Genomic DNA, 27,079 nt, shown 5'->3' with positions numbered 1-27,079 from the left:
AACATATTTTTGTGAAAGGGTAAAGTTGCTGGAGTTCTTTGAGGGTAAATCAAAGCAAGAGGCATTTGGGCTTCCAGAAGGCATTCAAAAAGGTGTCGCACAAAAGCTTATTACACAAGATAGGAGCTCACTGTTTTGGGGGTAATGTATTAGCATGGATTGAGGATTGGCTACCACACAGAAGACACAAGGGCCACTGGGTCAATCCTAGCACCTCAATTATATTAATAACTTGGAGGAGGGGTCAGACTGTAATATATCCAAATTTGGGGATGTTAAAATAATATATGGGAGGGCACATTATGATGAGAACATAAGGAATCTGCAAGGAGATGAAGATAACATGAATGGGCAAATATTTGGCAGAAAGGGTATATTGTAGGCAAGTGACAGGTCATGTACTTTGGCAAGAAGAATCATATTATTTTAAAGGGAAGAGACTCTGAAAAAGTGCAGCACACAGGAATCTGGACATTCTTGTGTGAAACACAAAATGTTAACCTGCAGATTCAACCTGATGAAGCAACACATAGGACTAATTATGTGCCAAATGCTGGAAACAGCAAATGATACATAGGACTAAGCGACCGCACAGTCAATGGAACAGATCAAAATTCTGCAGTTCTACCACATCCAGTCATGAATGGAAGTGGAGAAATAAACAACTAATACAAGGAGGAGATTCACAAACATCCTACTACTTAATAATAGGGGGTCCAACACAGTAGTGCAAAAAATGAGACTGAAGCATCCACAAATGTGGAGGAAATTCATAGTGATAATTTCACTGAGCAAAAAGTTCAGAATCACAGGCCTCTTCTAGAATACAGGGGTTTGAAATGATGAAATTTGAATTCAGTAAAAATCTGGAATTGAAAAATTGCTAGCCCAATGGTAACCATGTAACGATTGTTGACTGTTGTAAAAATGCATCTTGTTCATTAATGTCCTTTGGGAAAGATTTCAGCCATCTTTACCCATTCTGGCCTGCATGTGACTCTAAAGACAACACAGTATGGCTAACTCATAACTCCTCATGGGCGATTAAGGATATGCAATGAACGCAAGCCTAGCCAGCAACGTTCACATCCCATGAACAAATTTTTAAAATTCATTTTCAGAAGTGTCAAGTGGATGTTCCATCTCAGCCTGCTCTTGCGATCCCCAGTATCACAGATACCAGCCTTCAACCAGTTCAATTAACTCCACGTTTTATCAAGAAATGGCTGAGGGCACTAGATACTGCAAAGGCTATCTGCTGTGACAATATTCTGGAAACAGTACGAAAGACTTATTTTCCAGAACTAGCTACACCTTTAGCCAACTTGTTCTAACCTAGTCAGAAGTCACACAACACCAGGTCATAGTCCAACAGGTTTATTTAACATCTCAAACTTTTGGAGTGCTGTTCCTTTGTCAGGTGGAGTTTTAAACCTAAACTAACCATCACAGACATACATGATATGGAGTCTACAGATGACTGCATTGTTTGGCAAGATTGGCAAGCCACTCTTAATCTCTTCAATTTTGCATACAGGAAACTCAGCTTATCTTTGAATATTGCAAAAACTCATAAAATAATTGCTCATCTGGTCAGTAAAATATTTCAGCTCCTACATATGTTGAAGAGGAGACTATGGAATATGTTGAGAATGTCCCAGACCTTGACTGTCACCTCTCTCACAAAGCCACCATTGATGAGCAGATTGAATACCAGATGAAATGTGAAATGTCTATTTGTTTTGTTGTTACTACAGCAGGGCTACTAACATTGTCTTGCTTCTTCTCAGGATTTCTGTAAGTCTCCCTTGCTTATGTCTTAACATCTGATTTTTCTTCTTCCTCTTCTTATGCTTAGTTGCTCTAGAACAATGATAAACACATAAAAATAGGAGCAGGTGTAGGCCAAGGAGTCAAGCTAAGTAAAGGGGAAGCACAACGAGATCTAGGTGTTCTTGTACATCAGTCAATGAAAGCAAGATGCAGGTACAGCAGGCAGTGAAGAAAGCTAATAGCATGCTGGCCTTCATAACAAGAGGAATTGAGTACAGGAGCAAAGAGGTCCTTTTGCAGCTATACAGGGACCTGGTGAGACCGCACCTGGAGTATCATGTGCAGTTTTGGTCTCCAAGATTGAGGAAGGACATTCTTGCTATTGAGGGAGTGCAGCTTAGGTTCACGAGGTCAATTCCCAGAATGGCAGGACTATCATATGTTGAAAGATTGGTGCGACTGGGCTTGTATACACTTCAGTTTAGAAGGATGAGAGGGGATCTGATTGAGGTGTATAAGATTATTAAGGGATTGGACACTCTGGAGGCAGGAAGCATGTTTCCGCTGATGGGTGAGTCCAGAAGCAGAGGACACAGTTTAAAAATAAGGGGCAGGCCATTTAGAACAGAGTTGAGGAAAAACTTCTTCACCCAGAGAGTGGTGGATATATGGAATGCTCTGCCCCAGAAGGCAGTGGAGGCCAACTCTCTGGATACTTTTAAGAAAGAGATAGATAGAGCTCTTAAAGACAGAGAAATTAAGGGTTATGGGGATAAGGCAGGAACAGGATACTGATTGTGGATGATCAGCCATGATCATAATGAATGGTGGTGCTGGCTCGAAGGGCCAAATGGCCTACTCCAGCACCTATTGTCTATTGCCATTTGGGGCCTCAAGCCAGTGAAATCTAGGTGGATCTCTCCAAGGCGTCAACTCCTCTTTCCTGCCAGATCCTCATTGCCCTCCATTTTTTGATATTTCTAAAGTCTATCCCCCTCCTCTTTAAATGCTTTCAATGATTGAGCCTCTGAAACTAGGCCCATCCCTAGTTGCCCTTGAGAAGGTGGTGGTGAGCTGCCTTCTTGAACTGCTGCAGTCCATGTGCTGTAGGTAGTCCCACAATGTCCTTACCAAGAGAATGCCAGGACTTTGATTCAATGACACTGATGGAACAGTGATAAATGAAGAACAAAGAACAATACAGCACAGGAACCGGCCCTCCAGCCCTCCAAGCCTGTGCCACCACATTTTGCCCTTCCATACTAAAACTGCCTTCACTTACAGGATCCATATCCCTCTATTCCATTCTTGTTCATGTACTTGTCCAGATGCTTCCTGAACGCAGCTGTTGTGTCTGCTCCCACCACCTCCTCTGGAGTGCATTCCAGGTGTTAAATTTCCAAGTCAGGGTGGTGAGGAAATTGGAGGGGAACTTGCAGGCAGTGCTGGTGCTCCCATGTATCTGCTCCCTGAGCTTCTAGATGGAAGTGGTTGAGTGTTTGGAAGTTGGTGTCTGTGGAACCTTGGTGAATTTCTACAATCCATCTTGTAAATAGTACGTACTGCTGTTACTGAGCATTGGTGGTGGAGGAAGTGGATATTTGTGAATGTGACGCCAGTCGAGCAGGCTGCTTTGTTTGGATGGTATCAAGCTTCTTGAGTGTTGTTGTTAGCTGCATCCATCCAGGCAAGTGGGGAGCATTCCAACATACTCTCACTTGTGTCTTGTAGACATTGCACAGGTTCCGGGGAGTCAGGAGGTGAGTTATTTGCTGCAGGATTCCTAGCCTCTGACCTGCTCTTGTAGCCACTATAATTATATCTTTAGTCCAGATTAGTTTCTGGTCAATGCTAACCACCAGGCTGTTGATAATGGGGGATACAGGAATGATAATGCTATCGAATATTAATACTCGGATTGTTGAATACTGGAGATGGTAATTGCCTGGCATTTCTGTGGCAAAATGTTACTTGCTACTTTTCAGCCCAAGCCTGGATGTTGTCCAGGTACTGTTGCATTTGATCATGAACTGCTTCAGTATCTGAGGAGTCACAAATGATGCTGAACATTGTGCAATCATCAATGAACATTCCCATTTCTGCTTATGATGGAAGGAAGGTCATTGATGAAGCAGATGAATTTGGTTGGGCCAAGGACACCACACTGAGGAGCTCCTGCAGAGATGCAGTGGAGCTGAGATGACTGACCTCTAACAACTACAGCCATCTTCCTATGTGCCAGGTAGGTCTCCAGCCAGCAGAGAGTTGCCCTCAATATGCATTGAATCCTGTTTGATGGGGCTCCTTGATGCAACACTCAGTAAAATGCAGCCTTGATCTCAAGGCCAGTCACTCTCACCTCACCTCTGGAATTCAGCTCTTTTGTCCATGTTTGAACCAAGGCTGTAACAGGGTCAGCAGCTGAGTGGCCTTTGTGGATCCCAAACTGGGCATCACTGAGCAGCTCACTGCTGAACAGGTGCTGCTTGATAGCACTGTTACTGACACCTTTCATCGTTTTACTCTTGATTGAGAGTAGATTGATGGGGCGGTAATTGACCAGATTGGGTTTGTTCTGCTTTTGTGTAAAGGACAAACCTGGGCATTTTTCCATATTATCAGGTAAATTGTCTATCAGGTATAATTCTCATGGGTATGACTATGTCAGGCTGTTTCTTGATTAGGTTGTGGAACAGCTTCTCCCAATGTTAGTTTGAGCCCCCAAGTGTTAGTAAGGGGAACTTTGCAAAGTTGACAGAGATGGGTGTAGATTGTCATTTAGAAGGCCAAGTGGTCTATCTGGTTTAATTCATACTTGACTATAATTCGGTACAAGTGAATAGCTTGCTAAAAATCAGAAGAACCGTGGATGCTAGAAATCAGAAACAAAAACAGAAATTGCTGGAAAAACTCAGCAGGCCTGGCAGCATCTGTGGAGACAAATCAGGGTTAACATTTGGAGTCCAATGACTCTTCAGAACTGCTTCCTTCCCCAAAGAACACGAGTGAACCTGATAGGTTCTCAGTAATTCTGCATAATTCTGACAAATAATTAAACACTGTTTAATTGTAATTAATTAATTTTAATTAAGTTTTCCAGCACTTCTATTTTCCTTGGTAGGTATAAGATAACCCTGCAATCTGACAGTTATATTTCTAAGTTTAGATTTGATTTTCTCTCACTTTCTGATGTATTCTTTCTTGTCTTTCATGCCGACAAAGGAAAAGTCTCATTTATTTAGTGTATTTGTAAACCAAATAACTTGTGATTTATGAAATGTGTTTGTTAGTACACAGACAGAAAGTTACATGGATATCTAGGCCATTTATTTTACTGATACTACTGTTGGCTAGGATTTTAGGAAATCTGCTCTTGTCAAAAGACTGGAATTTTTTACATTGAGCTAAGGGTATAGACCAATGTTAGAATATTATACGGGTCTGAGTAACACAGCTGCTGGTGAGATGTATGGCAGAACTAGGCAACTGGTCCAGTGAGTCTCATTATAACATCAGGAGAAACTCATTCCATCTTTTCTGCATTTCACAAATGGCAAGATGAGATTCTCAGTTGGCAGTGATGAACTGTCAACACACCCTGGTGTTAAGCACCTTGTTAACAGCACAACTCATTAATATTCAGGCTCCCATCTTGTAAAAACTGCCAAATAAGCTTGATGTCAAGAAGATTCAACATGGAGCAGAGCATGCACCTGGTGGCGACTTCAGCTCACTGCTTATTTCAAACAACCTCCTTGTCAAAAACCAGGTACCACCATTTCAGGGCATGCTCCATGGGCACCAAGGACATTGGCATCTGATGTGCCAGACTCTTGAACCCTCATCTACTTACAGGACACTATTTCACTCTAACATTGCACCTCGGGCTATACCAGCAACGAGCATGGACCCTGCACTTGGCACACACACCCAGTTCATAGACTGGAACAGGCAGCAACTCTGGGCTGTTTGCTTGCTCCCACATCACTCATTCGTTTTGACTGCAGCTGGATGGTCACAGCATTTATGCCTAGCATTGCCATGCCTTTTTGCAATTTGACTCTTCAGCCAGAGATATCAAGCTCACAATATTGCTGTTTTACCATGCTGTTTAGAGCAGAGTCAGAGCCTGGCATGAAGCCTGTAGGTGGACATGGTTGCCAGCGGGCCTCCGTCAAGGCAAGGAGGTCAGCCTTCAATCAGGGGTGTCAAAAACAGAAATTCCTGGAAAAATTCAACAGGTCTAGCAGCATCTGTAGAGATAAAGCTGAGATTTTCTAGCAATTTCAGTTTCTGTTTCTGATTTCCACCATCTGCTGTTCTTTTGGTTTTTCTTCAAATAGGGGTTCCTGGCACAGTAAATCTCTGATGCCAGTCCAGTCTCTCCCTGGGTGGTCAGTCAAGATGCTTTCCCATTAATGGGTGAACAGCCAAATGATGGGCACCACACCACTGGTCTCAATTCTTTATGACTTATTCTGGACTGTTTTCCACATGAAATAAAGAGAGAAAAAGAGAAATTGCTGGAAAACTTCAGCAGGTCTGGCAGCATCTGTATAAAGAAAGCAGAGTTAACATTTCGAGTCCAGTGAAGAAGAGTCACAGGACCCAAAATGTTGACTCTGTTTTCTCTCCACAGTTGCTGCCAGACCGGCCAAGGTTCTCCAGCAATATTTATTTTTGTTTCAGATTTCCAACATCTGCATTTTTTTGGAATGAGAGAGAGAGGCTGTTATTACAGAAGATGAAAGTGAGTGACACATTGGCTACTGTTGGTGCTGGCGGGAGGTGTCCCGAGTGAGCGAGCAGGCAGCACAGAGGACAATGCAGAATTAGTGGCTTTGTGAGATTGGGGTGAGGGTGAGTGGACAAAATGTTACAACCAATAGTAAGAGTGGTTGAACATGAGCCTCGGCGGGTGGTGGGTACAGTAGCAGAAATAGAATAAGTGTGGGGTAGGAGAGAGAAAATGGTAAACTTCTGCTGGAAGACAGAAGAGGGATATTGACATTCTTCCTATAATGCAGGGCAATCCCCCCAGATAGCTGAAACTGCTTTAGCCTGAATGGCAACTTCAGACTAGGCTGGCATACACTGGACTGGCATTGTATTCTCCAAGGTTGGTCCTGGAGGAAAGAGGAATCCTGGCTTTTCATCACATCATCCAGCCGGATCACCAGGTCCCTGCAAGCAAAGCAGGGCACCAATTTCCCCTGTCTTTATTTCTGGGGCAAATGTCAGCTACCATGCAGGGCAGCTTCGGACTGAGAGTGATTGTCACAGTGCACAATAAGCTTTTCAACACGCCACTGACTCAAGGGATGCTGATGAATTCTGGGGTATCTGCTGAGTGATGAGTTGTTTTTGAAATGGCATGTGGTAAGATAAGAGTAGAAATCAGGCACTACAGATGCTGTAAGGGCAGAGTGGGTAATCAATGAAGCAAAGTTTTCATTCGATACAGTGAAAAAACCTGCCAGGCCTCATGGCAAGAAGTTCCCCAAAAACACAATGCAACTCAGGCTGAACAAAAAGAAGTAAGATTCAGCCCCATGTCTTGGTTTAGTGCTTAAATTCTGAAGCTTCAATTAGAACTCAAGCCCATGGATATTCTGACTCAGAGGCAACAGTGCTAGCTCTGGGCCAAAATTGATGCAGTACATGACATTGGTCCCCATTATTTGAATTTTCTCCTTTGTGCATCTTCAGAGTCCCAATACCCTTCTGTAAATACTGTTTCTGCACAAGTTTTATACAAAGAAGTTTTACACAAATATATTAACCTCTGCACAACAATAAAGTTAAACCAAGTAATTAAAAAGAACACAACTGGTTTAAAGAGCAAAGACTAATCACAGATAACCAACCGTTCATTAAATGGACAATCTTAATTAGAATGACATCACGATAATTTTATGAGTCACTGCTGCTAGTGGGGTGCATCACCCACCACAGGGCTTATGGAAACTTGGTTACTGCCCACGATTTTTGGCAAACCATGGGCATTACTTCTGCCTCCAAACATACCTAAGTGAATAGTTCCCACTCATTACACATTCACAAAATATCCTCTCTATATGTGATCATAATGTCACAGATCCTCAGTCAGGAGTTCTGAACAAACTGAGGCAAGATCATACTAATCTTTGAAACAGAATTAATCAACAAACCAGACACACACACAAAAACAAATAGCAACAAATTCTGAAGTAAGATTGAAGGACAAGCAGAGTAAAGAGAAAGCATTATGTTTTAAAGCCTGAAAAAGGGTTTGAGTGCAGGAGGAGCTTGCATGGACTACACCTAGAGCTCTGTGCAACTCTGGTTTCTTTAACTCAAGTGAGATATTGCCACAGAGGGAATGCAATAAAGGTTTACCAAATTTTTTCCCAGAATGGCATGGCTGTCCTATGAAGAGGAGCACTGCGTCATACAGCACAGAAACAGATTCTTCAGTCCATGATGCCCATGCTCCCAAACTAAACTAGTCCCAATTGCCTGTGTTTGCCCATGTTCCTCTAAATCTTTCCCATTCACGCACTTATCCAAATGTCTTTTAAATGTTATAACTGTACTTGCATCCATCACTTCCTCTGGCAGTTCGTTTCACAATGAACCACTCTCTGTGTAAAAATTTCACCCCTCATGTCCTTTTTAAAACTTTCTCCTCTCACGAAAAATATGCCCCACAGTTTTGAATTGCCCTATCCTAGGGAAAAGACCCTTGCTACTCACTTTATCTATGCTTCTCATGATTTTATAACCCTCCATAAGGTTATCCCTCAACCTCCTACGGTCCAGTGAAAAATGTCCCAGTCTATCCAGCCTATGTTTATAACTCAGACCGTCCAGTCCTGGCAACATCCTGGTAAATCTTTTCCGAACCCTCTCCAATTTAGAAATATCCTTCCAATAGCAGGGCTACTAGAATTGCACACAGTACTCCAGAATAGACAGGGTAGACGCTACTCTTACATGGGGAATGTCTAACCACAGGGCAAAATTTAAAAATAAGGAGGATGCCTTTTATACTGTGATGAGGAGAAATCTCTTTATTCACATTGTTGGGAATCTTTGGGATTCTCTCCCAGTGATGAATTTTGTTGTTAATCACATTAATGCAAATAACTTGCATAAGAAAACACCTTTAATTTGGAGCAGAATCTTCTGCTGGTGGCTGCAGCAAAGACATTTGGAACATCTGACTACCTTCCCCGCTGCTTCTTGTGAGGGAGTGATTTTGTCTCTGGTAAAATGCTCCAAGGCATATCTGATGAGTTTTATCAAAGAAAATGTGACAATAAGCTACATAAAATGAGTTTGGACAATGAGTTAGGTTTTAAGGAGTGGCTTAAGGGAGGAGAGAGTGGTACAGAAGGAGAGAGGTATGATGGGAATTCTACAGCCACCAATGATGAAAATATTAAAATCAGGGCTGCTAAAAATTGGTGGACAATTCCAAAACAGAGCAGGGGAGGCCATAGGGAAATTTCAAAACAAGGGTAAAAATTTCGAGTCAACACTTTAGGTATTATTTGATCTTTTGTTCCCTACATTTTATGTTTCAGAAAATCATCTCATTATATCACAAAATGGCAAAACAGAATCAGAACAATTATGATGCAAAGTCTGGCTCGGCTCTCCAAATGAACATCACTTCCTCCAACCCTTTCCCTGTTAGAATCAGATAAATAAATACTCAGATATTCAATACAAATTCCTTAAATTGACAGGGAAAAGAAGTATTTTCAGTTGTAACAGTAAGATAAACCACCAATGTGGCAGGCATTCACAAACTGATACTTTCTACCCAGAAATAGTCACAGTGTGCAACCTCCAAGCTGTGACTTGGCCTAATATTTGGGACATCCTGAGGACTACACTTTACTCAGAAGCAGAATATTATAATCTTCTAGCTTCCAACTTTGGTAAATTTGGAGGAATGTATACATGGGGAATAGTCAAATGAAAACGTTTCGAGGAAAAAGGTACATCATATTGAAGAGAGGGTAAACTGAGACGGAAGCAAAACTGCTTCACTGAATGTTTACACGATGTTAAATCTCAAATATTAAAAGAAGGACTTTACCTCAACGTGTCCCAAAGCAATTTACAGCCAATGAAGTGCTTTTAAAGCATAGTCATTACAACACTGGAGGAAATACAGCAGCCAATTTACTGGAGATTTACCAGGATGCTGCCTGGACTGGGGGCAGGTCTTATGAGGAAAGGTTGAGGGAGCTATGGCTTTTCTCATTGGAGTGAAGAAGAATGAGGGTTGACTTGATAGAGGTGTACAAGATGATGAGAGGCATAGTTAGAGTGGATAGCCAGAGATTTTTTCCCAAGGTGGAAATCACTATTACGAGGGGGCATAATTTTAAGGTGATTGGAGGAAGGTTGAGGGGGATGTCAGAGGTAGGTTCTTTACACTGAGAGTGGTGGGTGTGTGGAATGTGCTGCCAGCAGTGGTAGTGGAGTCAGATACATTAGGGACATTTAAGTGACACTTGGATAGGCACATGGTTGATGGTAAAATGTAGGGTAAGCAGGGTAGTTTGATCCTGGAGTAGGATAATAGTTTGGCACAACATCGTGGGCCGAAGGGCCTGTACTGTGCTGTACTGTTCTATGCTCTAATTTGCATACTGCAAGATGCCACTGCAATCAATTAAGTAATGAGAAATCTGTCTTTATGTATTGGATTCAGGATAAATACTGGCCAGCACACTGGCAGAATTTCCCACTTGTCTTCATATGAACTTGACAGGTTTAACTACATCTCTAATGGTGCAACATGAGAATGAATTTCCTTAATGAGCCGGGCTACACAAGAAAATGCATTGTTCTGATACGTCTTGGCAAATGAGAGCTTTTAAAAGAAACCCTACCCACCTTTTGAAAATATGGAAATATATATCCATCTTACCTGGTGTGCAGAGACCCGCACTTTCCAGATAACTGTGACAACGATCCTTGTGCTCTTCGAGGGAACTGCGTTGCTTATAGCTTCGTCCACAGAAGCTACACTTGTAAGGCTTATCAACTGTAATGAAAATATGCAAATAGTGTGATATCTCACAGGAATACAGAGTAAACACATGTGAGTTTATGAGATATTAATAGTAGTAATATTTTTATATTTAGCCAGTTAACAAACAATATTTTTAGTAAATAGCAATTGTTGTATAAATAACAGTTCCCTGTGTACGTTAATAAACCATCACTCAGGAAGAGAGAATGGTGTGTGGTATCAAAGCGCAATCACTTCTGATCCTCTGATTTGAGCTCAATACTTTAGGATTTAATATTTTAGATTAGTAACTATGATGATGGTCATGCACATCAATGGCAGCGTCAAAAGATGAAATCATAATCATGTGGCCACTTCTCTTCAGTCAAGAGACCTGCCATTTCAGCAAATCACGACACTTCTCAACTTGCTGTTGTATCAGTTTTTTCTGAATTTTGACTTTGGAATCTTTACGACCCTGAGCTAGTTGTCAGAATTTATCTTTTCTTTTAATCCACAAAATTTGTCAACCAATTTTATCCAGTGTGCTTTTTTTGTTAAATTCATTCTCAGGTTGTAGTGGCACTGGCAAGATTGACATTCATTGCCAATCCCCGGGTGTCTTGAGAAGTTAGGGATAGCAATTTATATCTGAGGATGATGTATGGCAATGGTGTTCTTATAACATGGTGTGTGGAGAGCAAGAAGTGTATTCAGCAAGTATGATGTCAAAAGATCATTTGTAATCCAGAAATCTTCTAAACCATTAATTTGCCTCCACTGCAGTTGTTTTTGCAACTCTTTATTATAGGAACTGGAGGAGACCATTCAATCTCTTGAGGTGCTTCTGTGTTCAGTTGTAGTTGGTCAGTACTTTTTTTATTCACTGAAGGGACATGGGTGGCTGGCCAGCATTTATTTCCTGTCCTGAGCCGCCCTTGAGAAAGTGGTGATGAGTTGCATTCTTGAACCGCTGCAGTCCATGTGCTGTTGGTAGACACACATCCATCGTTGGGTCAAATTCCAGGATTTTGACCCAGCGACACTGAAGGGATTGGCAACATATTTTCAGGTCAGGATGGTGAGTCGCTTACAGGGGAACTTGCAGGGGCTGGTATTCCCATGTACCTGCTGCCATTGTCTTTCTAGATGGAAGTGGTCATGTGTTTGGGAGGTGCTGGCTGAGGAGCACTGGTGGATTTCTGCAAGGCATCTTGCAGATGGTATACACTGCTGCTACTGAGCTTTAGTGATGCAGGGAATGGATGCTTGTGAATGTGTTGCCAATCAAGTGGGCCACTTTGTCCGGGATGATGTTAAACTTTTTGAGTGTTGTTAGAGCTGTACCTTTCCAGGCACCTGGGGAGTATTCCATCACACTCTCACTTGTGCCTTGTACATGGTGGACAGGGTTTGGGAGTCAAAAGGTGGGTTACTTTTTACAGAATTCCTATCTTCTGACCTGGTCTTGTAGTCAGATTTCTTGTTTGTCAAGTCCATTTGAGTTTCTGGTCAATGGTAACTCTGAGGATATTGCTAGAGGGGGATTCAGTGATGATAATGCCATTGAATGGTAAGGGGCAGTGGTCAGACTGTCTCTTTTTGGAGATGGCTATTGCCTTGCAATTTTGTGGTGCAAATGTTACTTGCCATTTGTCAGCACAAGCCTGGATGTTGTCCAGATTTTGGTGCATTTGAACATGGACTCCTTTAGTATCTGTGGAGTTGTGAATGATGTTGAACATTGTGCAATTATCAGCAAACATCTCCACTTCTGTCCTTATGATAGAGGGAAGGTCATTGATGAAGCAGCTGAAGATGGCTGGGCCTAGGACACTATCCTGAGGAACTCCTGCAGAGGTATCCTGCAGCTGAGATGACTGACCTCCAACAACCACATCATCTCAACTCTACTTATCTGCTTTATGTCCATCTCCCTTGAGAACCATGACGAAGCAAAATTCTTTTAACCTAAACATCTACTACCTTAAGGGAAAGTGAATTCCGGGGTTCCTGGTTTCACTTGCATTTAAATGTTGCATTTATTCCTTGCTGATGGGGACAATGGAACATCAAGTTCATTTTCGAAGGTGGGCAGGATTTCCTAACTGTGATGCACTGGTAATAATCTTTTAAGATTACTTGGTTTCTGGAAAAGTCCCAGAGATCGGAAAACTGTCAATCTAACAACCTTATTCAAATAGGCAAGGAGACCAGAAAACTCAGCCTTTAATATATTTAATGTTCCAACCTCAACAACCCTCTGTGGGAAACAATTTCAGATTCACCACTCACCGAGAGAAAAAAATTCCCCCTCATTGCTGTCTTAAATGCTGTGATAATATTCTCTGATCCTAGACTCAACTACAGGGAGCAATAACCCCTTTGCATCTACTCCTTCAAACTCCATTAGAATCTTATTTGTTTCAATAAGGTTTCTTCTCATTCTCCTTAACTCCAAAGGGTGCAAGTCCACTGGCTTAATTTCTTCTCATAAAATATACCTTGAGATCTTATCAAAAATCTCCCAAAAATCATACATCAAACATATCCACTGGTCCTCCTCTACGAAGCAGTTTGTCCAACTGGTTCCAAATCAACATGCCCTGAAAGTGCAAGACTTTTGTGCTGAATGGTCAACTTTCAAACTCTAACAGTCTATGTTTATGCAGATTCTACTTTTTGACCACGTGAAAGGTGTTGTATTAAACAGTTAGGACCTGAAAGTTCTAGATTACTAGTCAGTGACATTGACACTACATCACTGCCTCCCCTACACACAATTCTTGATTTATTAGAATGGAGCAATAGGATATCAATATTTTCATGCAACAGAAATTTTGGTAATTATTTAATCTGGATTGCAATATCTGACAAGTTAGTTTCCAGAGCCAGTTTATGTTTAAAGTTCTGCTTTTGTCAGGAAATTGTTGATGGAGAGGGAGAAAAATGTGAAATCAGAAAGCCCATCAGATCAAAACCTTGAGCCAAATTCTGATCTTAGTTTCTCTAAGACTGGGTTTTTGAAAATAATGTTGCTGGCTTGAACAACCAGGTTTACAGTTCTGTGGTTTCAAGTTGTCTGTGAGAGCTGATAAGGCTGGAATCTATCGCAGAACACAGCTTACTTTAAAAATGGTTTCATTTTTCTGCCAGTATCAACAGTATCACAATGAAAGCGTCCAACTTGGATATACTTCACCACAATCAGCCGGCTACAATGTTGGCTGCGCACAAGCAAAGTCTCAAGTCTCTACTCTATATTCAGGGCAAATATGAACTATTTAAACAAAATGTTCACTCAGGATGAGCAGCATACCACATTTATCAGAGGCCACAAAGATTATCAGTAAACATGCTGCATTGTGACAGCTATGTTAATGGACATTGCCACATATCAGGCTGCTTTTGCAGATTGCCACATCTTAACAGCCTAATATCGTAAAAGTGGCCATCTACAGAAAATTGGAAGAACTTTATGGTGACACAGCATGAATATGTTTAACATAATATTAAGACAATTAGTAAGCAATGTAGTAGTTAATCAACAACAATGATTGGTTAAGGACAGCTGACCAACAGTCATATACCAGTTCCTGTTGTGCAGCTTATTATCTGTTTCATTGCCCTCCTAGCCCTTCTATGAAATCAAGGAACATAGCTAAAGCACCTGACTGAGGTAAAAGGGTCAAAGGCCATAATGCAGGACACCACTGCAGCAAAGGATCAAGAGCCATTGAGGGGGTAAGCAATACCAAGTACTGATTACACAAATACTGAGTGACAAGACTATAATGACGAAAATGGGAAGGGGACAAAGTAGCTCCAATATTTTGGCAGGGAATCAATATGTTGCACTGGATTCTGTGAAATATGGTCAGAATAGTGGAATAGGGAGGCTTAAATGTCAATATAGTGAGACATTTCCGGCTAACACCTTGGATAACCTCTGTGTTTGGATTCTGCCATAAAGACTGATTTAGCTGGGTTAAATGCCTGACAGTTAGACCTCCCTCATGGAAGCCTTTTGGCTTTTCCAGCAGTTCCCAACTGTCGTACATTCCAATGTCAAATACATCAGATTCCATCCACTTTTCCTCTGAAGATTGACTCACAATGTTGTGCTTTTGTGCTGTGATCAAGTCTTGGGGTATATATCTTTCTGCCTTCTCATCTCAATTTTCTTTTAAAATTCAATTACTGGATGGTGGGGGAGGATTCAGAGGCTAGGTCAGCATTTATTGCCCATCTCGAATTTCACAAAGGGCAATTGTGGGTCTGGAGTCACATGTAAATCAGGCCAGCTAAGGACAACAGATTTCCTTTCCTAAAAGGCATGAGCGAGCCTGTTAGATTTTTAATAGGAAGACTGGCCCATAGTCAACATTGCCGTGCGACGGAGGAGGGACAGTGGCCTGCAGTCAATAATGCAGTGTGGCGGACTGGGAAGCGTGGCCTGCAGTTACTGTCACGTTGAGACAGACTGAGAAGAGTGGTCTGCAATCAGCAGCACACTAGGAAGTATGACCTCTTCATAAAAACCAGCAGAGGATAAATAAAACAATCAATAAGGAAGGAGAAGATGAAATGTAAGGGAAAGCTAACCAGTGATATAAAAGAACATTACACACAGGTTATATTGGATATATAACAGGTAAGAGAGAAGCGACTGTTTAAAAATGATGGTGGAGAAGTAGGAATGGGGAACAAATAAAAAGCTGTGGAGCTAAGTATAGTATGAGGAAGAGTCACTGGACCTGAAACATTAACTCTGATTTCTCTCCAAAGATGTTGCTGGACTAGCTGAACTTTTTCCAGCAATTTCTGTGTTTGTAACTAAATAAGTTCTTTGCATCAGTCATCATGGTGGAAGGCAACTGCAGCATACCAGGATTTCAAGAGAGTCAGGGACAGAGGTGAGTGTCGTTGCCATCATTAAGGAGAATGTGCTGGGGAAGCTGAAAGATCAGAAGGTGAATAAATCATCTGGACTAAATGGACTCCAACTCAGAGTTCTAAAGAAGATTGTAGAGGGTTTTGATGGTGATCTTTAAGGAATTACTGGAGTTAGGGAGGATTCCAGAGGAACCGAAAATGCTTAATGTCACAGCTCTGTTTAAGAAAGAAGGGAAGCCAAGACAAGAAATTATAGGCTTATTAGCCTGTGCTCTGTCATTTGTAAGATTTTTGAGTCCATTATTAAGGATGATACTGTGGAGTACTGGAATTGCATTCTAAAACAGGGCTGGGTCAGCATGGCTTTGTCAAGGGAAGGTCATGTCTGACAAATCTGTTAGAATTCTTTGAGGCGGTAATGAGCAAGTTAGACAAAGGAGAGCGAGTGGACATGGTCCATTTGGATTCCAGACAAGTTGTCACATAAAAGGCTGCTAAAAACCATTAGGTCCCATGATATTAGGGGCATGGTACTGCTTCAATAGAGAATTAGCTGACTGGCAGAAGGCAGAGAGTGGGAATGACGGATGGCAGCCAGCGGCTAGCGGAGTTCAACAGTGGTCTGTGCTGGGACCACAATTATTCACGTTATACATTAATGATCTGGATAAAGGTACTGAGGGCATTGTTGCTAAGTTTGCAGATGACACAAAGAGAGGTGGACAGACAAGTAGTGGTGAGGAAGCAGGGAGGCTGCAGAAGGACTTCTACGGTCTAGACGAGTGTGCAAATAACTGGCAGATGGAATAAAAAATGGGAAAGTGTGAGTTTATGCACTCTGAAACACAAAGGGACTTAGGAGTCCTAGTTCAGGATTCTCTTAGGGTTATTACGCTGTTTCAATTGGCAGTTTCAGTTGGAACGCAAATGCAATGTTAACATTCATTTTGAGAGGGCTCAAATTAAACAAGACCTGGACAATATTCAGGCTTGCATTGAAAAGTGGCAAATAACATTCATACCACCCAAATACCAGGTGATGACCATCACCAATAAGAGACAATTAACCACTGCCCCATGACATTCAATGGTGTTGTTATCGCTGAATCCCCCACTATCAACAACCTGGGGGTTACCATTATCCAGGAACTCAGCTGGACTCACCACATAAACACAGTGGCTACAAGAACAGGTCAGAGACTAGGAATACTGCAGAGAGTAACTGACCTCCAGACTCTCTAAAAGCCTGTCCATTACCTACAGGCACAAGTTAGGAGTGTGCTGGAATAGTCTCTGCTTGCCTGGTACAGCTCCAATGACATTCAAGAGACTGAACACCATTCAGGAAAAAGCAGCCACTTCTTCCACGACCGACACTCAGGACCAGCAGTGTGTGTCATCTATCAAGGTGCACTGCAAAAATCCTCCAAGGTTCCTTAGCCAGCACCTTCCAAACCCACAGCCACTTCCAGCTAGAAGGGCAAGGGCAGCAGATACATCGGAATGACACCACGTTCAAGTCCCCCTCCGAATCACTCAACATCCTGAGTTTTTTAGCCCCTATCCCTTAAGATCTTTGTTTAACAACATGTTATTTGTCTCAGATTTAAAATCAACCATTGATCTACCATCCACTGCCATTTGTGGAAGAAAATTCCAAACCTCTACCAATCTTTGTGAATCGAAGTTTGCCTCCTAAGATCTTTCCTGAATGGTGTGGCGCTGATTCTCGGACAATGGCCCTGGCTCTAAAATCCTCAAACAGTGGAAATAGCGTATCTTTGTAAACTGTGTCTTTTCCTGTTAATATCTTGAAGACTTAAATCGGATAACCCCTCAATGTTCTAAATTATGGAGAAAACAGGGATAATTTGCATAATTTCTGCTGATAACTTAAACCCTGAAGTACATTTATGTAAACCTGCAATTTACTCCCTCCAAGACCAATATATCTTCCTAAGGTGTGGTGCCTAGATCTGCTCACAGTACTCCAAGTGGGATCTAACCAGGGTTTTATAGGGGTCTAATATAGGGAGTTAGGAAGCAAGTTTAAAAATAGGACCTTAAAAGTAGTGATCTCAGAATTGGTAACGGTGCCATCTGCTAGTCAGAGCAGAAGTAGGAGGATATATCAGATCAATAGGTGGCTGGAGAGATGGTGCAAGCATGAGGCTTTCAGATTTCTGGGTCATTGAAATCGGTATTGGGGGAACGTGGCACCAGTGCAAGCAGGTCAGGTTGTAACTCAGCAGAACAGGAACTGATGTCCTAGGGGAGAATTTGCAAATGTGGTGGCCAGGGTTTAAACTAAATGGCAAGGAGATCGGAATATGCAAAAAGAGACAGTAGAATAGAATAGAAATTTATTGTCATGTGTAATTTTACATGAGAAATAATTTAAAAATTTATAAATTGCCCCACCATAGTGCCTAGAGAGGGAAACAAGTGCAAAAACAAAAGACAGATTGAAAATAAAAGTGATAGAGAATTCAAGCCACAGTGCAAAGTAGTGTGAAAAGGACAACAGTGTTAAGACGTAAGAGCTTATGTCTTAATGCATGGCATTCACAGTAAGGGTTGAATTAGTTGTGCAAATAGATAAAAATGGGTGTGATATTTTGGAGATATAGTTGCAGGTTGACTAGGAATGGGAACTGAATATCCAGGGGTTTTAATTTTTTAGCAAGGACAGACAAAGAATAAAAACAAGGTGGGGTTGCATTGTTTGTTAAAGTGCACATGAACACAATAGTGAAGTAAGGTATTAGCTTTGGTGAAGTGGAATCTGCATGTGTAGAGCTTATAAACACCAAGGAGCAGAACAATAGTGCAGTTGTATATAAACCCCCAAACACTGGAGGTGACATTAAACAGGAAATCAGAAACACACAGAATAAAGAAAACTGAAGAACTGCAGATGCTGTAAATCAGAAAACAAAAACAGAAATTACTGGAAAAACGCAGCAGGTCTGGCAGCACCTGTGGGCAGAAATCAGAGTTAACATTTTGGGTTGAGTGACCTTTCCCCAGACATTCTGAAGATGGGTTTCCCTGAGTTAGGTTCAAGATCAAAGTAGAGACATGAGATGAAATATCAAAGTTCACACTCAAGTGCAGTGCTGAGAGATTGTTATATTGTTAGAGATGCTGAGTTGAGCTGTTCAGCCATATCCCACTCTGAAATAGTGTAAATGGCAATTATGTGCTCATTATCACATGTGTGTTTGTGGGAGGCTCTATGCCCATTGGTTGCAATGTTTCCTACACAACAACATGGCTGTAATTCAATGAGTTCTTCATTAGCCATAAGGCAGCTTCAGAAATCCTATGGTTGTGAAAAATGCTACATAAATGCAAGTCTCTTCCGTGAATCAGATGTATAATGGAACATAATGGTTAGAAGCAAAGACTGACAGAGAAGCTGAATAAGGGGTTAAGACTGGGTATGTGACATGGTAATGAGATAGTACACATCAGTAGGCACAAAGGTAATAAAATGTGAGGCTGGATGAACACAGCAGGCCCAGCAGCATCTCAGGAGCACAGAAGTTGACGTTTCGGGCCTAGACCCTTCATCGGAGAGGGGGATGGGGTGAGGGTTCTGGAATAAATAGGGAGAGAGGGGGAGGCGGACCGAAGATGGAGAGTAAAGAAGATAGGTGGAGAGGAGAGTATAGGTGGGGAGGTAGGGAGGGGATAGGTCAGTCCAGGGAAGACGGACAGGTCAAGGAGGTGGGTTGAGGTTAGTAGGTAGGAGATGGAGGTGCGGCTTGGGGTGGGAGGAAGGGATGGGTGAGAGGAAGAACTGGTTAGAGAGGCAGAGACAGGTTGGACTGGTTTTGGGATGCAGTGGGTGGAGGGGAAGAGCTGGGCTGGTTTGGGGATGCAGTGGGGGGAGGGGACGAACTGGGCTGGTTTTGGGATGCGGTGGGGGAAGGGGAGATTTTGAAGCTGGTGAAGTCCACATTGATACCATTGGGCTGCAGGGTTCCCAAGTGGAATATGAGTTGCTGTTCCTGTAACCTTTGGGTGGCATCATTGTGGCACTGCAGGAGGCCCATGATGGACATGTCATCTAAAGAATGGAAGGGGGAGTGGAAATGGTTTGCGACTGGGAGGTGCAGTTGTTTATTGCGAACCGAGCGGAGGTGTTCTGCAAAGCAGTCCCCAAGCCTCCGCTTGGTTTCCCCAATGTAGAGGAAGCCACACCGGGTACAGTGGATGCAGTATACCACATTGGCAGACGTGCAGGTGAACATCTGCTTAATATGGAAAGTCAACTTGGGGCCTGGGATAGGGGTGAGGGAGGAGGTGTGGAGGCAGGAACAGTAACTCATATTCCGCTTGGGAACCCTGCAGCCCAATGGTATCAATGTGGACTTCACCAGCTTCAAAATCTCCCCTTCCCCCACCGCATCCCAAAACCAGCCCAGTTCGTCCCCTCCCCCCACTGCACCACACAACCAGCCCAGCTCTTCCCCTCCACCCACTGCATCCCAAAACCAGTCCAACCTGTCTCTGCCTCCCTAACCTGTTCTTCCTCTCACCCATCCCCTCCTCCCACCCCAAGCCGCACCTCCATCTCCTACCTACTAACCTCATCCCACCTCCTTGACCTGTCCGTCTTCCCTGGACTGACCTATCTCCTCCCTACCTCCTCACCTATACTCTCCTCTCCACCTATCTTCTTTTCTCTCCATCTTCGGTCCGCCTCCCCCTCTCTCCCTATTTATTCCAGTTCCCTCTCCCCATCCCCCTCTCTGATGAAGGGTCTAGGCCCGAAACGTCAGCTTTTGTGCTCCTGAGATGCTGCTGGGCCTGCTGTGTTCATCCAGCCTCACACTTTATTATCTTGGATTCTCCAGCATCTGCAGTTCCCATTATCACCAGTAGGCACAAAGGGATCATTTTCAGGGTGGCAGCCAATGACTGGTGGAGTTCACAGGGGTCAGTGTTGGGAACACAACTAATCGTGCTATACAATAATGATCTGATTAGGAACTGAGGGCATGGTTGCTAAGTTTGTAGATGACAGATAGTGTTGAGGAGGCAGGAGGCTGCAGAAGGACTTGAATAGAAGAGTGGGCAGAGTGTCAGATGGAAAACAATGTGGGTAAGTGTGAAGTTATGCACTTTGGTTGGAAGAATAAAGGCATAGACTATTTTCTAAATGGGGAAAGAGTCAGACATCTGAAGCACAAAGGGACTTTGGAGTGCTGGTTCAAGATTCTCTTAAGATTAACATACAGGTTCAGTTGGCAGTTAGGAAGGCAAATGCAATGTTAGCATTCATTTGAAGAGGGACAGAATACAAGAGCAGAGATGGACTGCTGAGGCTGTATAAGGCTCTGCTCAAACAAATTTGAAATACATGAGCAATTTTGGGCCCTGTACCTAAGGAAGGAGGGGGTCCAGAGGAGGTTTACAAGAATGATCCTGAAGATGAAGGGCTTGTCATTTGAGAAGCATTTGAGGACTCTAGGTCTGTACTCGATGGAGTTCAGAAGGGGGAGGGGGCACATAAGAATTAGGAGCAGGAGTAGGCCAGCTGGCCCTTTGAGCCTGCTTTGCCATTCAACAAGATCATGGTTGATATTTTCATGGACTCAACTCCACTTATCTTACCACTCACCATAACCCTTAACTTCTTTGTTGTTCAAAAACCTACCTTTGCCTTAAAAAAATTCAATGAGGCAGATTCAACTCCTTCACTGAGCAGGGAATCCCACAGATCTGATTGAACCTTACAGAATACCGAGAGGCATGGGTATAGTAGATGTAAAGAAGATGCTTTCACTAGTTGGACAGATTAGTACTTCATGGTCCAGCCTCAGAGTGAAGGGGCAACCCTTTAGAAGTGGGATGAGGAGGAATTTCTTCAGCCAGAGAGTGGTGAATGTTTGGAACACATTGCCACAGACAGCTGTGGAGGCCAAGTCACTGAGTGTATTTAAGACGGAGACAAATAGGTTCTTGATTGGTAAGGGGATCAAGAGTTATGAGGAGAAGGCAGAAGAATGAGGTTGAGAAACATATCAGCCATGATTGAATGGTGGAGCAGGTTTGAGGGGCCAAATGGCCTAATTCTGCTCCAATATCTTATGATTTTATGATGAGTTAGGTGTCATCTTCCAAAATTCCACTTGATAGTCCTATCAACAACCCCTTCTAACTCTTCATCCATCTAAGGTCTTGAGCAGATTTGTAGTTCGGGTTGTGGATGCTGTGGTTGGTTCGCTCACCTCCGATGAGGCTGCACTGATGGTGTTAGCCAGCAGAGTAATGAACCGTCTGCAAATTAACAAACCAGCTCGATGAGCGCACCAACCACAGCATCTTCATCTATCTGATTATTTGAGAGTGGTCGAAAACGCCCTCAACCGCATTTCTCGCACCTCAGCGCTCACACCCCCTCCCGCAATAACAACAAAGACAGAATTCCCCTTGTCCTTACGTATCACCCCATCAACCTCCGGATTCAACGCATCATCCTCCGCCACTTCCGCCACCTACAATCTGACCCTCCTACCAAGGATATATTTCCCTTCCTATCCTTATCTGCCTTCTGGAGGCACTGCTCTCTCTGGGACTCCCTTGTCTGCTCCACATGCCCTACTAGCTCCCCTGGCACTTTACCCTGCAACCACAGGAAGTGCTACAACTGCCCCTACACGTACCCCCTTACCCCCATGCTAGGCCCCAAGAAACCCTTCTAAATTAAACACATGTTCACCTGCACATCTGCTAACGTGGTCTATTGTATATGCTGCTCCTGATGTGGTCTCCACTGCATCGGGAAAACCAAGTGGAGGCTTGGAGGCTGCTTTGTGGAGCGTCTATGTTTGGCTCGTGGCAAACGACAACACCTCCCAGTTGTGAACCACTTCAAACCATTGCCTTGGATGACACATCCATCTTGGGCCTCCTCCAGTGCCACAACGATGCCACCCGAGGGCCGGAGGAACACACACCTTGCATTCCACTTGGGAACCCTGCAACCCAATAGTCTCAATGTGGACTTCACAAACTTCAAAATCTCCCCACTCCCGACCTCATCCCAACACCAGCCCATCTCATCCTCACCTGCTTGACCTGTCTGTCTTTTCTCCCACCTATCCGCTTCTCCCACCTCACTAACCAATCCCCACATCCTACCTACTAACCTCATCCCTGCCTACTTGACTTGTCTGTCTTCCCTCCCACCTACCTGCCCTCCCTCCTCACTGATCAACCCCCATCCCAACTCACTACCTGCACTCACTTTTATTGGTTTCATCCCTGCCTCCTCGACCTGTCCGTCTTCACTCCACCTATCTGCTCCTCTATCCACCTTCCGTTATCGCCTCCCCACTCTCTATTTATTTCAGAGCCCTATTCACCTCTCCCATTTCTGAAGAAGGGTCCAGGCCCAAAACGTCAGCTTTCCTGCTCCATTGATGTGCCTGGCCTGCTCCACACCTTGTTATCTCAAAATTGTCCTGCTTTTTTGTGGACAGGAGATACCTGGGCAAATTTGCACACTGTTGGGTGGACGCTAGGGTTGCAGATATAGTAGAACAGCTTTGGTAGGGGCATGCCTAATTTTGAAGTGGCAATCTTCAGTACTATTATCAAAATGCTGTCAGGGCCCACATCCACCTCATCAAGATCACTCAGGATCTTGAGCACTTCTATCAAGTCACCATTTGCTCTTTGAAATTCCAACGGAAACAACTCAGTCTGTCTAATTTTACCTCGTAAGATAACCTGCATAATCCAGGTATTAATCATAGAATCCTAACAGACTAGAAACTGGCCATTCGGCCCAACAAGTCCACACCGACCTTCTGAAGAGTATTCCACCCAGATCCATCCTCCTACCCTATATTTCCCATGGCTAACACACCTAACTTACATATCCCTGAATACTATGGACAATTTACCATGTCCAATCCACCCAACTTGCACATCTACGAACTGTGGGAGAAAGCCGGAGCACCTGGAGGAAACCCACACAGACACAGGGTGACTGTGCAAACTCAACGAAGACAGTCGACCAGTGGTGGAATCAAACCTGTGTCCTTGGTGTTGTGATGCAATAATGTTGACCACTGAACCGTGATGCTGCAGTATCAATCTAGTATGCCTCCTCTAAACTACCTTTGACAACCTTCCCTGTACAGATTCAAATCGTACACAACACACAAGTTGAGGTCTTACCATTGCCCTGTATAACTGAAGCATAAAAGCCATATTTTTATATAGTAACAGATAGAATCCCATTATCCTTCTAGATCATGTGCTGTACACGCACATAAACTTTCTATGACTCACGTGCAAGAGCACCTAGTACGCTCTGCACCTTGGAATACTGCAGTTGTTCTTCACTTAATGCTCTGCTATTTATTTTTCACTGCAAAAGTGAACGTAACATTTCCGCATTATTCTGCATCTGACAGATTTTTGTTCACTGACTGACACAGCTATCAGCCCATTAACAACCTCTTTTAAGAACCTAGAATGAAGTCCGTCTGAATCCAGAGACTTGATAGCTTACTGTTCCATCAGTTTGCTCATTACTGCTTCTCCCATGATTGTATTTTCACTCAGTTCCTCCCTCTCTTCCAACACCAGACATATAGCTATTATTAAAATGTATTTTTGTTTCCTCTGTAGCGAGGCCAGAAACAAATATTCATATTCTCTGCCATTTCCTTACTAACTCCTATTAATTCCCCATTCTCAGGAGGACCAACCCTCATTTTACTTACTTCTTTTCATTTTAAAGACCTGTAGAAACTCTTGCTATCCATTTTTACATTCCTAGTCAGCTTCCATTTGTACTGTAATTTATTCCTCTGGATTAATCTTTAGTCATTCTCCAACATGTCATGACTAGTTGGGATAGAATTTTGGAATTCCAGGCCTACTATACCTGGAGTCAACCCAAGCACAAAACATTTAATCAAACTGTCTAAAGACCCCAGTTCACCTGACAAATGAACCCAGGTTAAAACTCTCATCAGTTTTCTGCACTCAGCCAGAAAACTGCCAGAGAGTGGGGGCCTGTGGAATTCATTGCCACGGAGCGCAGTGGAGGCCAGGACGTTAAATATCTTCAATGCAGAGATCGATAAATTCTTGATCTCACAAGGAATCAAGGGCTATGGGGAGAATGCAGGGAAGTGGAGTTGAAATGCCCATCAGCCATGATTTAAATGGTGGCGTGGACCCGATGGGCCGAATGGCCTTACTTCCACTCCTAGGCCTTATGGTCTTATTTATTGCAAACACATTATTTTTATCAAATTGGTAAGAAAAACACAAATTCCTAACTTACTACTGACTATACCTTAAATTCTATGTCTTTCCCAAAAATTCCTATTTACACAGACAGACAGAAAAGACAAGCTACAAAATTTATGGTCAAAGAAAGAACAAAAGAAGCACAGTCCTGGCACCAGTCTGAATTACTGGTATTGATGAGATGTTGACCTTCAATTTCTTTCAGTTCATTTTAACTCTTTGATGAGAATGTGACAGTGCAGACATACCAATTCTCAATCCAAACTGCAGATGCTGTCAATCAGGAACAAAAACAGAAATTGCTAGAAAAGCTCAGCAGGTCTGGCAGCACCTGTGAAGAACAATCAGAGTTAATTTTTCGGGTCCACTGACCCATCCTCAGAACAGAGCTGCTGAGCTTTTCCAGCAATTTCTGTTTTTGTTCCTGATTTATAGTATCTGCAGTTTTGGTTGAGAATTGGTGTGTCTGCATCCTCGCATTCTAATCAAAGAGTTAAAATGAACTGTTTTTGACACTGATTCTCAACCTTTTTCTTTCACTGGTCAAGGATTCTTTCTTTCGGTACCTCTGAAGGTTATTTTTCCCTTTTTCCTTTTAAGTAGGGTGTAAATAGAGAGAGGAGGAGAGGGAGAGAGTCGCTTGCTGCTCTGGATTTATTTTGTCCAAAGACAAAGCTGCAACCACTTACCCAAGATCACATTTTTAAATTATTACTATGCTGAGCAATTGGGGAGCAGTCCTAAAAAACAATCTAAAGTCTGTCACTGGGCAAAACTACCCCTGTACACATTTGCATGGATATGAGGTGTCTAACATCCTCCCAATTGCTTGAATAAAGCCTCGTTGTAAGTAGAACATAAAATGAATTCAGGTATCTCATTTTTAAGTACAAATTTGCAATACTTTATTCCATAATTCTTTGGTTTAAAGTGGTATATTTTCCCAAAATTAATTTCACAGTCCAAATTGAGATTCTGAACAATCATCTATGTGGTCTGCCACTCATTTTTGTGCAAGTGCATTCTTCCTCCTCAACCTTGATGCTTCCCCTAACTTCTTTACTTAACTGGCATTTACCACTATGGTAGTGGCACACAACATTGGTGAGAACAAAGATTTCTCTTTCTTACCGGTTTCCTCACCACGTCTTGTAGACCCAATCCAATAGGCAAGTTCTTTAGGACTCAGTACAGTTATTATTCGTGCTATTGAGCTGCTTTTGGTGATTTACATTATTTCCCCCAACTGGAATATATTCTGCGCTCTTGCCATCCTCAAATCGTCTTCCAAGCGGTGTTCAGCGTTACGGAGCAGTGATTCATCAGTGGGGGAGGGGTGTAATTAACGTGATTGACCTGGTGCTGAGGGGTTTTCTGGGTACGGAGTCAATATTAGGGCTCCCAGGGATAAACCTTCTCTAATGTATGCCACTGGTGTGGCCTGTCCTATCCATTGGGACATTATTTGTAGGATATGATTCTGTGGTTATGACTTTTTCAGACTATTGCTTGATTAGTCTGTTGGACAGCTCGATCAATTTTGGTACAAGACTCCAGACAGTGGTATTGAGTACTTTGCGGGGTCAACAAGGCTGTGTTTGTCATTTCTGGTGACTAAGGCTGTCTGCTTTCATTCCTTTTCTTCAACTTTGAAGCTGTCAGTTAATAAAATTACGCAGCTTGCTAGGCCATATCAAGGGCTGCTAAAAAACAACTACACTGCTGTGGGTTTGAAGTCACATGTAAAGACAGCAGATTTCTTTCTTTAAAAAGACATTATTGAACTAGATAGGTTTTTACAACAATTGACAATAGTTACAATGCCAACCTCACCAAGGTTTCACTTTCAGGATTGCCATCATTTGGATTCTTTCATTTTAGCTCACACCTTGGCTCACTATTTCATGATCCTGCAGCTTATGGGATTCTTAGCTTTAAATAACCTTCAGCAGTACAAGATCCTCATGCCAATTCCAATGTACACAGGCATGTGCATTTCTTATAAAAAAAACTGCAGAAAGTGAACCCAGTGTCTTAAAGCAAGCTGAGGAGACTTTGTACATTCTAGCTTCTAATGAACCTTGGACAAGTTAATGCAGTTTCAAAAAATGA

General features: G+C 42.8%; 1 protein-coding gene across 2 annotated transcripts in view; it reads right to left on the bottom strand.

Annotated features, from left to right (window-relative positions):
• LOC125466459 (zinc finger protein Aiolos-like) overlaps window positions 1-27,079 on the bottom strand; it is a 198,992-nt gene that overhangs the window by 34,653 nt on the left and 137,260 nt on the right. For both annotated transcript variants that reach the window (XM_048560982.2, XM_059638785.1), the window contains exon 6: window positions 10,703-10,819. In XM_048560982.2, the coding sequence (XP_048416939.1) occupies window positions 10,703-10,819 (117 nt within the window). The remainder of the gene's footprint in view (window positions 1-10,702; window positions 10,820-27,079) is intronic.

This window comes from Stegostoma tigrinum, chromosome 31, assembly GCF_030684315.1.
Source record: "Stegostoma tigrinum isolate sSteTig4 chromosome 31, sSteTig4.hap1, whole genome shotgun sequence".
Taxonomy (NCBI): Eukaryota; Metazoa; Chordata; class Chondrichthyes; order Orectolobiformes; family Stegostomatidae; genus Stegostoma; species Stegostoma tigrinum.
Note: the sequence above shows the minus strand (reverse complement) of the source record. Positions and strands in the feature narration are given on the sequence as shown.